General features: G+C 39.5%; 1 protein-coding gene across 1 annotated transcript in view; it reads right to left on the minus strand.

The window, feature by feature from the left end:
- Window positions 1–1,720: 1,720 nt before the first annotated feature.
- Window positions 1,721–13,660, minus strand: part of rbfox3a (RNA binding fox-1 homolog 3a) — a 555,532-nt gene continuing 543,592 nt past the window's right edge. Inside the window, exons 12-16 of the mRNA XM_029527245.1 lie at window positions 13,357–13,489; window positions 11,763–11,802; window positions 11,567–11,631; window positions 4,925–5,003; window positions 1,721–2,037 (exon numbers count right to left, since the gene is read on the minus strand). Of these exons, the coding sequence (XP_029383105.1) occupies window positions 1,993–2,037; window positions 4,925–5,003; window positions 11,567–11,631; window positions 11,763–11,802; window positions 13,357–13,489 (362 nt within the window). The 3' untranslated portion in view covers window positions 1,721–1,992. The remainder of the gene's footprint in view (window positions 2,038–4,924; window positions 5,004–11,566; window positions 11,632–11,762; window positions 11,803–13,356; window positions 13,490–13,660) is intronic.

Below are 13,660 nucleotides of genomic sequence, written 5' to 3' on the forward strand. Positions count from 1 at the left end.
TAGTTAACCTGAACGGTAAAAACAATATAATTATAGTTTAAATGATGTGATGACAGTGGAGTTTGCATAGAATGAGGTCCAATTGAATGTAACCCAAAGTATATGGCAGTCTGTTGGAGATATTATTTTTTGGATGTTTGGCCCTGGTGAAGAGATCTTTTTGCTCTTTCTTAAAAACAGAATGAAATGGTTGTGTTACCAATCCCAATATGGGAACTGAACTTTTAAAGTGACATTCAACTGCTATGTACATCATAAAAAAAATAAATGATCTATAAAACTACCACAACAGTGAAAGGAAGTAAGTCAAACTTTGAAACTCTTAAATACAACAATACAGGCTGTGAGGTAAATTGAAGGTTCAAACTGATGTCACATAACTTTGCTTTATCATTTGAACAAAAATTTTGTTAAATCTTTATATTTTTCAGGATCATCATTAAATGGATAACTGAGTTTAAACCCAATAGTTACATTTTGAAGTGTGCTACTTGGCTGCTGTTGTTGTAATGGAGTCTGCCAAATGTATTTTTTGTTGCACAGTTAATCTTGGGATGGGTTTGCTTACGAAGAGTCCACCCATTAGAATCTTTGCGGCCCATGAAAAAGGAAACTTTTCTGATCTACATTTGAGATGTTATTCAGACTGGGGAAACAATGTGATGCAGTTGGCCCTAAAATGGCACCTTTCAAGGATGCATTTGCTAAACTGGTACACAGCTAATCTCATCATCTGCTATGTCAGTGGTGCTAGAGATGTGCCTTTCACTTCTGATTAGTCATGGCTTTCTCAAGATGATGACATGAAATAAAATTCTTATTGTTCTGACATTCACTGAATGGACATAAGAACCAACATGTGCAGGCTGTATCCTTCAGGAGGCTTTGATATTTTTCTGACCCTTTGTGTTTTAGGGGTTTTGCAAATATTTCTGCTTTCCCATGAAAGTTCTATTAAAAAACAATTCAAGAAGCTCTTACTCACATATCTGTTCACTAATAAGTCATAAATATTTGATATATATATATATATATATATATATATGTGTGTGTGTGTGTGTATATATATGGAGCACATAATGGGATTATTGCTTAGTGTGTGCACTATGTGAGGAATGAAGCGATGAGAAGCCCTGTGTGGGAATCATGTGGTGCTCTCCTTTAAAGCAATTCAGCAGTAATGGGATACCTCATGCCTCTGGCACTGTGCCAGCGATCAATGGACTCTGACACACTGCTGCCCATTTTGCAATGGCTGCCATAGCTCTTGCTCCACACCCTGCTATACATCACTTCCTCCTGCATTCAGATTCAGTAATATATCACGCTCTTCCTCTCACTTTCTGAGTTTCCTAATGCATTTTTTTACCTCCTTTGGGCTGAACAGCTGAGCCCCATTAAGAGAGTCTGAAACTCAGCTCCAGTTATTGGATCACTTACAAAAGAGTCAGTTCTGTCAGAGGGTGAAATGGCTGTATCATTTACTTAATAAATCCAATCTGAAATTTGTTGCCCAAACTGGAATTGCTGAACATTAGTGCTTTTAATGTATATGGGCGAAATGACTAATTGAAACAATAAAAGGAGGGAAATTAGATGGAATTAAAACTAGCGCAAAAGGCCACACCAAAGGAGTTGAGTTGCAGAGCAATAAAAGGGAGAAAGAGTGAGAGGAAGACCATGAGTTTTCTTTATCAACTCTTTTCCCACTTTGTCTTTTTTCCACTACAGACATTTCAATGCAAATACATTCAACACAGAATAACAAAATGTTCTTTTCCAAAATAAGTACATAACATCAATAAATGACATGTGATGTGTACACTCTGTAGAGAGGGAAGCAACTTGAGAAATATTCTTGCATTTCAGGGTCACATTTGCCACCTGGAAGCATTTTGTTTGGTAATGATGGCTATTAAGTGATTTCATTTGTTGTTGTATTTTTTTTTGTCTGTTTTGCGGGGAAGGAAAGGGGACGTGTCTCTCTCTTTTCTAGTAGGGAGTGAAGCGACTGCACCCTCCTCTGTAAAGGCTAGCCTGCAACATCAAAGATGAAAAAAGCTCCAATCAGTATTCAATGAAGAATCTTATCTTGAAATATGAAAATCAAAATGAACTTCTCTCTTTCCTCCAAAGAGACTTTCCTCCTTTTTCCCTTGTGACTCTTATTTAATAGATTTAATTTCAATTTAGTCGAGACATAAGTAAACAGAAAGAATCTGATTGCGCGTGTACAAATCCCTTTTGTATATTCTGTCACTGACTGCAAAAAAAAAAAGAAAAAATAAATTTTATTAAAAATATAATCTGAAGTTTCATATGCTGTATCGGTGAAGAACCGACCGAAACATTGAACCACTGAACTTAATCTGAAAACAAAGTGAGCGAATAATAATGATAATAATAATAACGATAATAAAAGAATTGTTAAGGTCCCTTTTCTTCAGAAAAGCATTTCTGTAACAGTTTCAGCTGAGCCACTGTGATAATAACACTGCAGCTGTCCCAAAACTATTAAATTGGTATTAAATGTTACAAATTAAGCCTCCAATGAACCCACAAACAAATGATAACAGTGGGGAAGAGATTTGCTCTTAATGCCTTTACTGTATTTACAGTAGTCCAACCAGACAGGCAATAAACGCTACTCTAGCTTGACTTTGTGTCTGCCCGATGATTAGATGAGGAAGCCTAATAGTTTTTTTACTCTATACATTTTCCTTTCTTGTCAAAAACCTTGTTCCCTCATTGCTGATAATCAAACTTCACTGATGTAGTAAGCCTCCAGTATCTAGCCTCAAACAGATAAAAAGCCTACAAATGACCGTTAAAGGGGCTATTTGTAATTTTGTTTTCTCTCAATATAGTTTCTTGTCCCCACCGCCTGAGCTTTCAGCCATTTTTTGGCGATTTAGGCCATTGTTTAGAATACAAGAAGTCATTACGTATTTTGAGACCAACTGGAGGCCACGTTTGTTGCCATTAGAAATTGATGGACCTGGGCTGCCTGGTCAGCATGCTTACTTTGGTAGAAGAAAAGAAATGACAGAGAAAAGACTTCTGGCCACTGCTGGCCGCTGTGGTTGAGTGAAGAAATTAAGTTAGATCCTGAATCCAGAATGTTTCAAATGCTAATCTTAGCTATGTAGCAAAAGCAAAACTTACAAATAACGCTTTTAAGCTCACTTTCTTTCACCAAGGGTGCTGTCTTTTTATTTACGCTATCAGACTCAAAGTATGTCCGGAGATACAGTCAAAATTATCTTTGTCCCCAGATACATTATTTCTCTTCAAATAAATAGACTCTGGTATACAATTTGTTGGATTAATTGTTTTTATGACAAATTATCTTAAATTTAAATATTTGGTGAATTAGTAAAGCCCTTGTCAAAATCAATAATCCAGGTTACATTTACCTATTGCAGGTGTGTGTTGAGATAATATTCTAATAATAAAGAAAATGATAGGAACATGCAGGATTGATGCCTGGTAGGCTGTCTAAGACTGACATATGGTTGGATGGTTTTAGGCCAAGCTAGTCCAGAATGAGCCATGTAGTCTAAAGTTAAATCTTCACAGAGCAGTTTGCCTTTAAATCCAAGGGCAAAGAAAAAGAGCCAATCAAAGATTATCCAAGTTTTTATCTTTATGTTAAAGGTAAATCGTGGAACATAAAATCTACTAAGAAAAAGTTTCTTCCCAGGAGAAACTGTGGGTGTGATAAGTTATCCAATGCGTCTACATTTATACAGTCTCATCTTTATCAACTAAATCTGACGGGTAATATTATTTTGGTTTTGTTTGATGATAAAGTTTAAGATTAATTGTTTGAGTGCTTTTTTTAAATATTGAGAACCAAAAAAGATTTGAAGTAAAGGGTGTGGATCACACATGGGAGGATGAGGAAAAGGGGAGGAGTAATTTGAAGAAAAAAGAGAAGAACGTGTAGAGTACTAAGGAGGAAAACACAGGCCACTGTTTTAATTAAGTAAATGAAGAGGAAAAAAATGGTTGTAATTAATGAAGGCTTTTAGCTAGCAGCTGCACTAGGAGCGGAAGGGAAGGGGAGGGTTTTGTTTTGGGGGACGCATGGGGAGGTGCTAAGGCTTTTGATTTCCATCACCATATACACATAAGCATTAACCCCTCGTCTATCTGTAGTCCAAGATGCTGGACCAAGAAGCAGCTTTGCTACCAGAAACTTTGATCTTTCCGTCTCTGTCTGCTACCTTTCCTTCGCTGGAGACTAATTTTTCTCTCTTTCTGGTTTAATCTCCCACAGCACGTTGAGGCATGTACTAGATGGTCGTTAATCTTTGGAGGAAGTCCCTACCCACGCCCTCGAAAGAAAAACAAATTGTACTTTTTCTTTGTTCCCCATCTTCTGGGGTACTCTCTCTTCCTGTGGAGAGATTTTTTTTTCTTTTTTTTTTTCATCTTTGATGTTAGCTGCAAAGCTAGCTAAAAACAAACATTAACCATTCGACTCCCCTTGCAAAATTTGAAGAGACTGTTTCCTATTGGGAGGAATTCTCAGTCTCAATTGGATTTCAAGCAAGTAGCTTCAGGCCAATGAAATTGAATAGGGAGTTTGAGAATAAGGCAATGTCCCTTTTTCATTTACTGAAGTGGCAAAGATTCACATTAAACATTAAAATGGATCTCTCAGAGGGAAACACAAATCAAAGGAACAACAAACAAGAATAGACTCTTCTGTTTAAGATCTTTCAGAGTTGTTGCTAAGGTATACCGGCAAATGATTTGATGTGAGACATTCATTTAGTGTTAAGTATTTAGATAGTAAAAAGAGTCTTGTGTATAGGAGCTGTGTCATCCAGTGTGTTATCACACATGACATCTCATACAGTCAGCCTTAATATTCAGATGACCAGCAGCTAAAAAAAAAAAGAGAGAAGAGACTCACCATTGTGCCCACACTGTAAGTGGCTGCAGGTCCAATCGTGTGGTGATATGGGTCTGCTGTTGCATAGACTCTGCCATAACTATAGAAGGGAAAGCTGTGTTAATGTGACAGTGCGTGTAGTCGAAATCATTAAGACCTAGTTTGGTTTTGTCTTGGATATTCATCAGACAATGAATGTAGCTAAACACAATCCATGGATATATTACAAAGATCAGGACCTGCATTTATCAAACTTGACAGTATCCCTCCAGGGAGCTGTGCATAACAGTTGGCTAGGATTAGTATCAGTCCACTCTGGGAGGAGGTAGAAACTGCGAATGCACCTTTAAAACATTGATCGATTTGTTGGGGAACCCAGGGGCAAATTGAATAGTAGGCCCCTGCTGACCTACCTTTAAATACCCTTCAGGTACACACATAACTAATAACAGACTACACATCAGAGTTATTATATTTTGCTCAGAGCCCCAGGAAAGATTCAGAATCGTTGTACTGGAATATAAACCTGCTGTGAGGTAATTGAATTCAACACATTTTCATAAAAGAGATGTTGGATGGCTGCTGATAAAATAACACCTATTAAACTAGATCCAGTGTTTGTTTCAAGGATCAGGCACCCCTAATTATGTGGTAGTACAGGTCAGCTGTGAGTTTTGAGACTCATCCCTGCGACCAGTGTTTCTTTAAATAAACTCATACATTTTAAATCCAGAGATCTACTTTTCATTTCCCTCACACCTGTACTGTAGGCATATAAGATGCTACAAAATAGGATTGACTCTTTTGGCAGTTCATCAGGTATATTGGGTTAAATTTAATGCAGGTTAGTCCTGTCTAAGCATTCATCCATCAGCAAATCATGCAAAATAATCCAAATGCTCCACTAGTGAATGACATTTTCCAGCTCTTCCTAAGAATCCGGTTCTTTCCAAGGCCAGATGAAATATTTGATCTCACCAGTGTGTTTTTGCTGCCCAAGGGCCATCAACCATGCGGCCATGCATGGAAAATCTCCAATGGAAGGTGCCCAGGGGGATACCAAACCAGGTGCCTGAACTACCTCATCTGGGGCCTTGCAAAGCAAAAGAGCAGCAGTTCTATTCCAATCCCCCTGGATATCAGAGATCAGTATTGCTTGTAGCAGTGATCTTGTTGTTTTGGTCACAATCCAAAACTCAGGGCCAGAGGTAAGGGTGGGAAAGAAGCTTGACTGGTAAGTTGAGAGCCTTTTCCTCTGGCACAGCTCCCCTTTCTCCACAAGAGTCTGCTTCAATACTGCTCCGCTGCTGATGCTGCACCAATGTGTCTGTCAAGCTCCTGCTAGATTCCTCTCTAAAAGACCCAAAATTACTTGGACTTGACTTGGGCCAGGCACCTGGTTCCATCCATTACATCCAAAATGTATATCTATGAGCTCTAATTTTAAATGAATGATCAAATCTGTCCAATTCTTTGCCCTGATGATATTTGTCTAAACTTTTTCAAAATAACAGAAACACCTCTCTGGAAAATGTGGCATGCAAAGTAAATCCTCTGAAAATACAGCTGAATAAAGATTAAAATGCTTGCAGTAAAAATTGAAAATTATTACCTTTAGAAAATTCTAATTTATTACATTAAATTATAACTGTATTAGATTGTCTTAGTTCTAGCTAAGTGTACCTAATAAACTGCCAACTGAGAACACATTTTTCTGTATTTACCACCTACTTGGAAATGCTAGCAAGTTAGGACAGCTCTGCCACTCTTAGGAGGGTTTTTGTATATGAGGCAGTAGATTCTTACTCAGTGACATTTTGACTTATTCCCCAAACATAAAACTATATGGATTCTTTGAACCAGTACAAATCAAAGGTGAAGTTAATCAGCTGGGAAATACTGTTAATTGTTTCCCCCTTCCCCAACTCCAACTGCCAGACATAAACCTTGTGCATGTTGGCTTTGATTGAATAGCTCTGATAATGGATAGGGAGTGCTAAAATGAGTATGCATGAGACACATAAGGCACTGGGTCGTCGATTTTAACTGAGGTCTGGAGGAGAGATCTATAATCATTTCCCCCTCTCACTCACGCTAAGGACAGACCTATGGGATGAAAATGCAATCGATGTTTCCCTATAAATGTACGCTGTAAAGGTGAGAGTGTGTGATTGCAATGATTTGTTTTACCCATTTCAATTTATGAGCAAAAGTGTTTTACCTTCCGCTTGATGGGGAAGGATTGCAATAAAAGTAACGTCAGACAGACAGGAAAAAGAGAAAGATAAGAAAAGAAATAGACGGAGTGATAAGAGAAGTGGATGGCTGAAGGAAGGGGAGTGAAATAAAATTATGAACAAGACGAAAAATAAGAACATCATCCTGTGGGGTGTTGAAATGGGCACAGTGGAAGAAAAAGGTAAGGTAAAAAGGTAAAAACAAAAGATGCTGCATTTCTCTGATGTAACGTCCCCTTCTTCACCTCCTTATTTTCATCACCCTCTCTCCCATCGTCCATCTCGCCCTGTATCTCTCTCTGTCTGTCTCCCAAGACTTATTTCCAGTCTTTTCGCCAGCACTGGCTTGGAACTAATCCCCTCCCTGAACACCCCTCTCTTTTCTTGTTTCACCCCTCCATTCCATTCTTCTTTGTCTGATGCCACCCACCGCTTTATTTATATTCCTCTCTTCTTGTTTGTTCATTCTCTACAAAAAAGTAAAACCAAGCAAAAATAGGTCTGGAGGGCAAAGATAAGTGGGCACACTGTGTTAGACTACGTGTCGTGGGGGAAGACCTGTGCAGAGGTTGTGGGAGTTTACATGGAGTGAGGGTGGAGGGAATTTGAGATTGTGTTCAACAATGAAAATTTTTTGCTTTTTCATTAGCGATACATCACTTTTTTAATTAGTGTCAGTCAAATCCCTCAGGTTGTTGGAATCAGTCAAACACACTTCTATATTGTGAAATGATGTCCAAAATCTATTACCTTAAATGTCTGCTGAGCAATTGTAGTTTCCTCCATTTCAATAGTAATTTAACGACAACAACATGAACAGGAAATTACGTGAAGCAAATGCAGACCTTTCATAGCGTAAAGTCCAAGAGCAATAAAGTGCTACTATAATGTGGCGTATGTATAATATACTGTACAGTGAAACTATTAGGGTACACTCTGGACTGATTGGCAGTCCCAGGGCTCTACGATTAACTGAGAAATTTTTATAGAATGAATCTCTGTTAGGGCAGCACGGCGGCAGAGTGGTTAGCGTTGTCAACCCCACAATAAGAAGGTTACAGGTTTGGTTCCCAGCCTGGGGCCTTTCTGTGTGTACTTTGCATGTTGTCCCAGTGTCTATATGGGTCTCCTCTGGGTTTCTTCCCACCATCACTAAGCATCATGCTTATGTTAACTAGTGACTCTAAATTGACTGTAGGTGTTAATGCGAGTGTGAGTGGTTGTTTGTCTCTGTCTTTGTGTGTTGGTCCTGTGATGGACTGTGATGGACCCCACCCCTTGCCCAATGAGAGCTGGGATTGGCTACAGCAGCCCCGGAACGGAAAAAGCGGTAGAAAATGGATGGCTGGTTGGAATCGCTGTTAAATTTCTGTTAATCCACACATGGGCTCAGCATTTCAGTGTGTTATTAGTGAATTGACCCTCAAAATCAACCAACCAAAGTGATGGTCACACTAACCTCAGCTTCTTTCTGCTGTTCCCTGGCACTCAAATCAAAGGCCATACACCAAAGGAAGGTCTTGTTTTTTTCTTGAATGGCCACTGATTAAAATGACTGCATATTTAGTTGCTCATTACCTATTACCACAAATTAATTTTCACTGGAAGTTCTCCAAGTCTAAAAGAAAGACGAAAGTGATTCTTGTTACTTTCCACACGTTCACAACTTCCTGGAACTCTTCCATCCCTTCAGACACAATGGACACAACCAGGGATGCAAGGGCGAGACAAGCTGATGAGCCAGGAGAAACGGGACTGTGTATTTCTGCCAACTCCTGAATATGCATAACTCTGTTTAGCAGAAAGGACAGACAGACCCCCATTGGGTTGCTTGAAAATGCAATCATCTGATGATGCCAATATTCGGACCAAGTTAGCTCCTGGATTCCAACATTGATGCATGGTGTCCACAGTGATTTGAAGTTTGTAGCCCTTAAAACTGTGACCTTTAAAATGCCACTTTTATTTTGAAAATTGCAGGTTTGCTGGGCTTGTTTTTGTCAAAGCTTTTAAATGCTGTACGTTCGAAAGCTAAGAAAACCATTGGTTTTACTTTTCATTATTGCTGCTCCTCTTTCACAGCTTCATAGTCACTTGGCCATACACATGGCCAGTGTAGCTGAATGGTCATGTGACATGTAATCAGTGACATTATGGACATCATTTCCGTCTGACATTTGCCGGGATGGACATTGTCTTTCAGTTTTTGTCATTTTGTCACTATTGAAAAAAAAAAGTTACTGACATTTTAAATAACTTAAAAATATGCTTAGTAAAATAATTCAGGTAAAACTTTTTTTTTTACTTGGCAAAACTTTTCTTCTTGTCTAACTGAACAAATGACAAAGAGGAAGTTATGACAAAAGGAACTTAGCAATAAGATCCCGGTGAAACGTTTTCTCCGATGAAATTAGGGAACTTTAGAAAGATTATCCCAGTAATCCCTTTTCTTTCTATTGTTATCTGTCCTATAGTCATAAACACATTGAAGAAATTTTTATCTCACCCCGAGGGCTTCTGTAGGAACCTATAGTTCTCCATAAAATATAATGTTTCTGACGGTGTGGTTATTTAAGGGTTAAAGGGTTGTCTTTGTGCCAATGCTATTTGAAAAAAGTGCATTTGAAGAACAGTCCTCTTACTTGTTCTTAAAGTTGGAAATCTGTTATGTGTGTGTATGTATGTGTAGGTGTGTTTGCGTGTGCCTTCAGACAGCCAAAATAGAGGAAGTCTCCCATTCAGTCTGTGTAAGACCTCTCTTATCCTACTAATAAAAAAATCCTCATCCCGATTCTTTGGACTCTCGCTCTCTTCCAAACTCCACCTGATGGCCCAGGCCTCACTTTAAATCAGGAGAGCTTAAAAAATAGAACGAGAGAGAGAATAAAAAATGAAAACTGGGAGAGAGCAAAGAGGAGTGAACTACACATTAGCCACAGAGGGAGAACGAACAACGGAAGGAGGGAATGCAAGAGAGAAGAAAAACAAAGGAAATGAAATAAGTCTTCTGGAGAGAGACATGCCCCCTCACCTGCTCTGCTCTGTTCATAATTCTCAAGAGCACGCCGCTCGCTCGCTGCCTCTGATAAATCTTACATTATCGGAGGCCTACAGGCTCTTGCTGTGGCTGTTTCTTATCAGGTCTGACATGCTCAATCTCCCTATGATTAGCTCCCCAAGCGCCTTTATACACACACACACACACACACACACACACGCACACACCTAGACAGAGGAGGTAGTGGGTGCTGGCAATGCTCAAACGCACAGTGCACACTTTTTCCTCTGTAAACACGTATCAGTTTTGATGTGGAGGGATCACCAGCAGACTGCAGGCTCCCAAAGAGCTGAGGACAGCTGCTGCAAGAGAAGAGCAGCAGTCCTGAGCAGAGTGGGGCTAATGCCCAAGGCAAGGGCAGGGGCATAAGCAGGAGCAGGGCAGTAAGGCAGAACATAAGGAAGGAAGCTTCAGGAGGAATGCCAATGGTATAGATATTTCGGGTCAAAATGGGACATGAGCCACACAACTCATGTAATGTTGACAATACTTGCCATTTGCAAGCAATAAAAAAAGCCAGAATTCATCACACTTTTTTTATGCTAATTTTTTTTACCAGCGTTCAGTTCACCGGGGCCAGTTAGCCCAAACAGGGCCAGAGTAAGTTGACCCTCTTGTCCCTGCTGCACATCTGGACTACTTCTTTTCTTTTGCATTTTTAGATGTGAGCTGTAGCATAAAATATATGGAGCAATTAGCAGATTACCAATTGTAGTTTTACATTCCTAATTTAGACAACATGATATTAGGAGGGCTCAAACCAGTCATTAAATAGGGAACATTAAAATAATACTATGTATAAACCATTTGTGCATTAAAGTGACATTACATGAAAGACAACTGAGCTCAAGTTGTCAAACTGTCCTCCTCCATGACCTATATACCTGACGTGATCACATTCAATCTGGGCTTTCACATCATATCATCAGTTTTTAAAAGTAGCCAAAATGTCTATTCTAATGCACATATTTGCTCAGGTTTCAAGGCAGACAATTGAAATCCACATTATTCACAACCTGGAAACCCATATGCAAATGTATATATAAACATAGTGAATTCCTTTATATGTCTATGAAGTAGAAGACAGTCAGCATATATCCATATTACATACACTGAACTCCAAAAGTTTGAGACGAAAAGTTCGAATGTAAAATTAAACATGGTGAAAATAGATGTGATATCAATATGAAAATTAGGAACAAAAAACTAATATAGACATACATTTATTATTATTATTATTAAGTTCTTTTGCGTGCATATTACATATGTTTGGGGGTATGTGTTTATGTGATAATATAAGTGACATATGGCATCACTACTGGCTATATAGGAACATATAGTAGTAGGCTTCAGTCTGGGTCAACATACCTATCGCTGTAGGCAGCTGCAGCGGTACCAGCTGGCTGGGCATATCTGTAAGCTGCATACCCTCCCTGAGGAGAGAGAGGGATTCAAGATTACCAAAAACTAGAAACACACCATTAAGCTGCAAATATGTGATTCCATTCTCAAGACGTATTTTGAGAAAGAGTGAATAACTTCATATAAAGAGAGATTGACTTACATATATTTCTGCACCATAAAAGCCATCCTGGTAGACCACACTGTTGATAGAGGATATCAAACATTAAACGCAAACAAATGTCATTTTCTATCTAGACAACATCCTGAACAACAACAACAACACCAAAAAAAAAAAAAAAACAAAAACATTGCAGTAACACCATCTACATGTCTACTGCAAAGGCTTTTGGGAAATACATTTTTATTACTGTAGATAAACGTTGGTTCAACATGTGAGGCTACAGCACCAGTCCATTATCTACTTAAACTTCTTTAGCTACTTCAATTCACAGGCTCAAACGTCTATGTCTTCCCATGCCCTTTGAGTTTGTCGCTGACAGTCTTGCCTTCATTGTTCAGGACCAGGACCAGAAACTCAATCAGGAATTTCTGTCCTGGTAGTGCCATTGTGCTGAAAGAATCTATGGCTTTGGAGGCTGAGTTGTTGGCTGTCAAACTTGGGAGGCATGCTGAGCAGTAATTTTTGGTTTGGAGTAGATCTACACCAAAACATGCCTCAATTCCCACTAGATTTACTCTTTTGCTCAAACTGTTTAACGTCACTCTATAACTGTGGCTCCACAAAAGTTGAGAATGGGAGTCTGTGCAGCCAGTGTGAGCTGGAGGAGGCCACAGGAAAACTCAGGGATTCTGGCTGGATTTCGTCTCGTCTTCGTCTGCTTACCTGTGTCCGGATCACAGGCTCAGCAGTCTAAAAAATTAAGCCCAAACGCTACTCTCCCCAGTCACTTTAACCAGCTTCTCTGGAAGGATCCTGAGGCGTTCCCACACCAGCTGAAGGGATCCAGCTGAGCCTTCCCAGATCCCCAAGCTCCTAACCTCCACCATATACGCTCTACAATCTCTCCTTGATTGACTGGGAAGTCTATGAAATATTGGAATATTTCTTCCAATACAATCAGAACCATTTTGTTTTCCTTTGTATTCCAAAATACAACATTGCACGGTCTTTTTCTTTGTTTCGAACTATGAACTACCTATTAAAGGCTTAATTACATCCATTTCCCTCCTATCACAGCCACACAGTCAGCAGCTGATGACAAACTGCACCATTCACACATTATTCCTCTCTCAGCCTCCTGCCTTTACTCTCTGCCTCCATCTGCATTTTTCATCTTCTCATTCTTTCTTTCAACCCCACTACACTCTCTCAGTCATCTATTCTCTCTCTCCATGTCTCCCCCTTCACGTCCATGAGGTCTCTCGCTCTCTCTGAAGCGGGCCCATTGGAGTGTGCAGGGCAGGTCATAGCAGTCCATTCACAGCCAAATAAAGAATGACACATTAGAAAAAAGAGAGACAAATTTGGCCATTCTGGAATCAAAGAGCAATTTTCCGCTCTATTAGAAGGCGGCAGTTTTGTTTTCCACTCACTATTCTTCGATAACCGTGTGTGTGTGTATGTCTGAGTATTTATACATTTGTGTGTTAGCTTCTGTGTTCGAGTAATACTGAAATAGATTTGGGCAGTCGTGTGTTTTCAGTCTTGGACACCTGTCATACAGTGTTTATTTGATTATGTGTGTTTGTGTCAGTTGGATGCGTGCATGTTGTGCACACTAGCAGGCACTCACGCTCCATAGGCAGGGATGGGTGGTGGAGGAGGTGCAGCGCGGAACGTGTTGTAGACAGCCCGACCCCTCCCTCTCAAATGGGCCCCTCTGTAGGCCATGGCTGCTCCTGTGCTGGGGTATGGAAAGCCTGTCACTGAGAAACATCCACACACACACACACACACACACATGCACACAAGTGTAGAGGTTAGAAGAAACACAGAATGCTACAACACAAAGTTTTCTTGACATAATAATCATCATTTAAAAGATTTAAAATACTCAGAATCAGCAAATTATATAACTCAAGAAAGACTAAAGCAAG

This window comes from Echeneis naucrates, chromosome 19 (assembly GCF_900963305.1).
Source record: "Echeneis naucrates chromosome 19, fEcheNa1.1, whole genome shotgun sequence".
In the NCBI taxonomy this organism is placed as follows: domain Eukaryota; kingdom Metazoa; phylum Chordata; class Actinopteri; order Carangiformes; family Echeneidae; genus Echeneis; species Echeneis naucrates.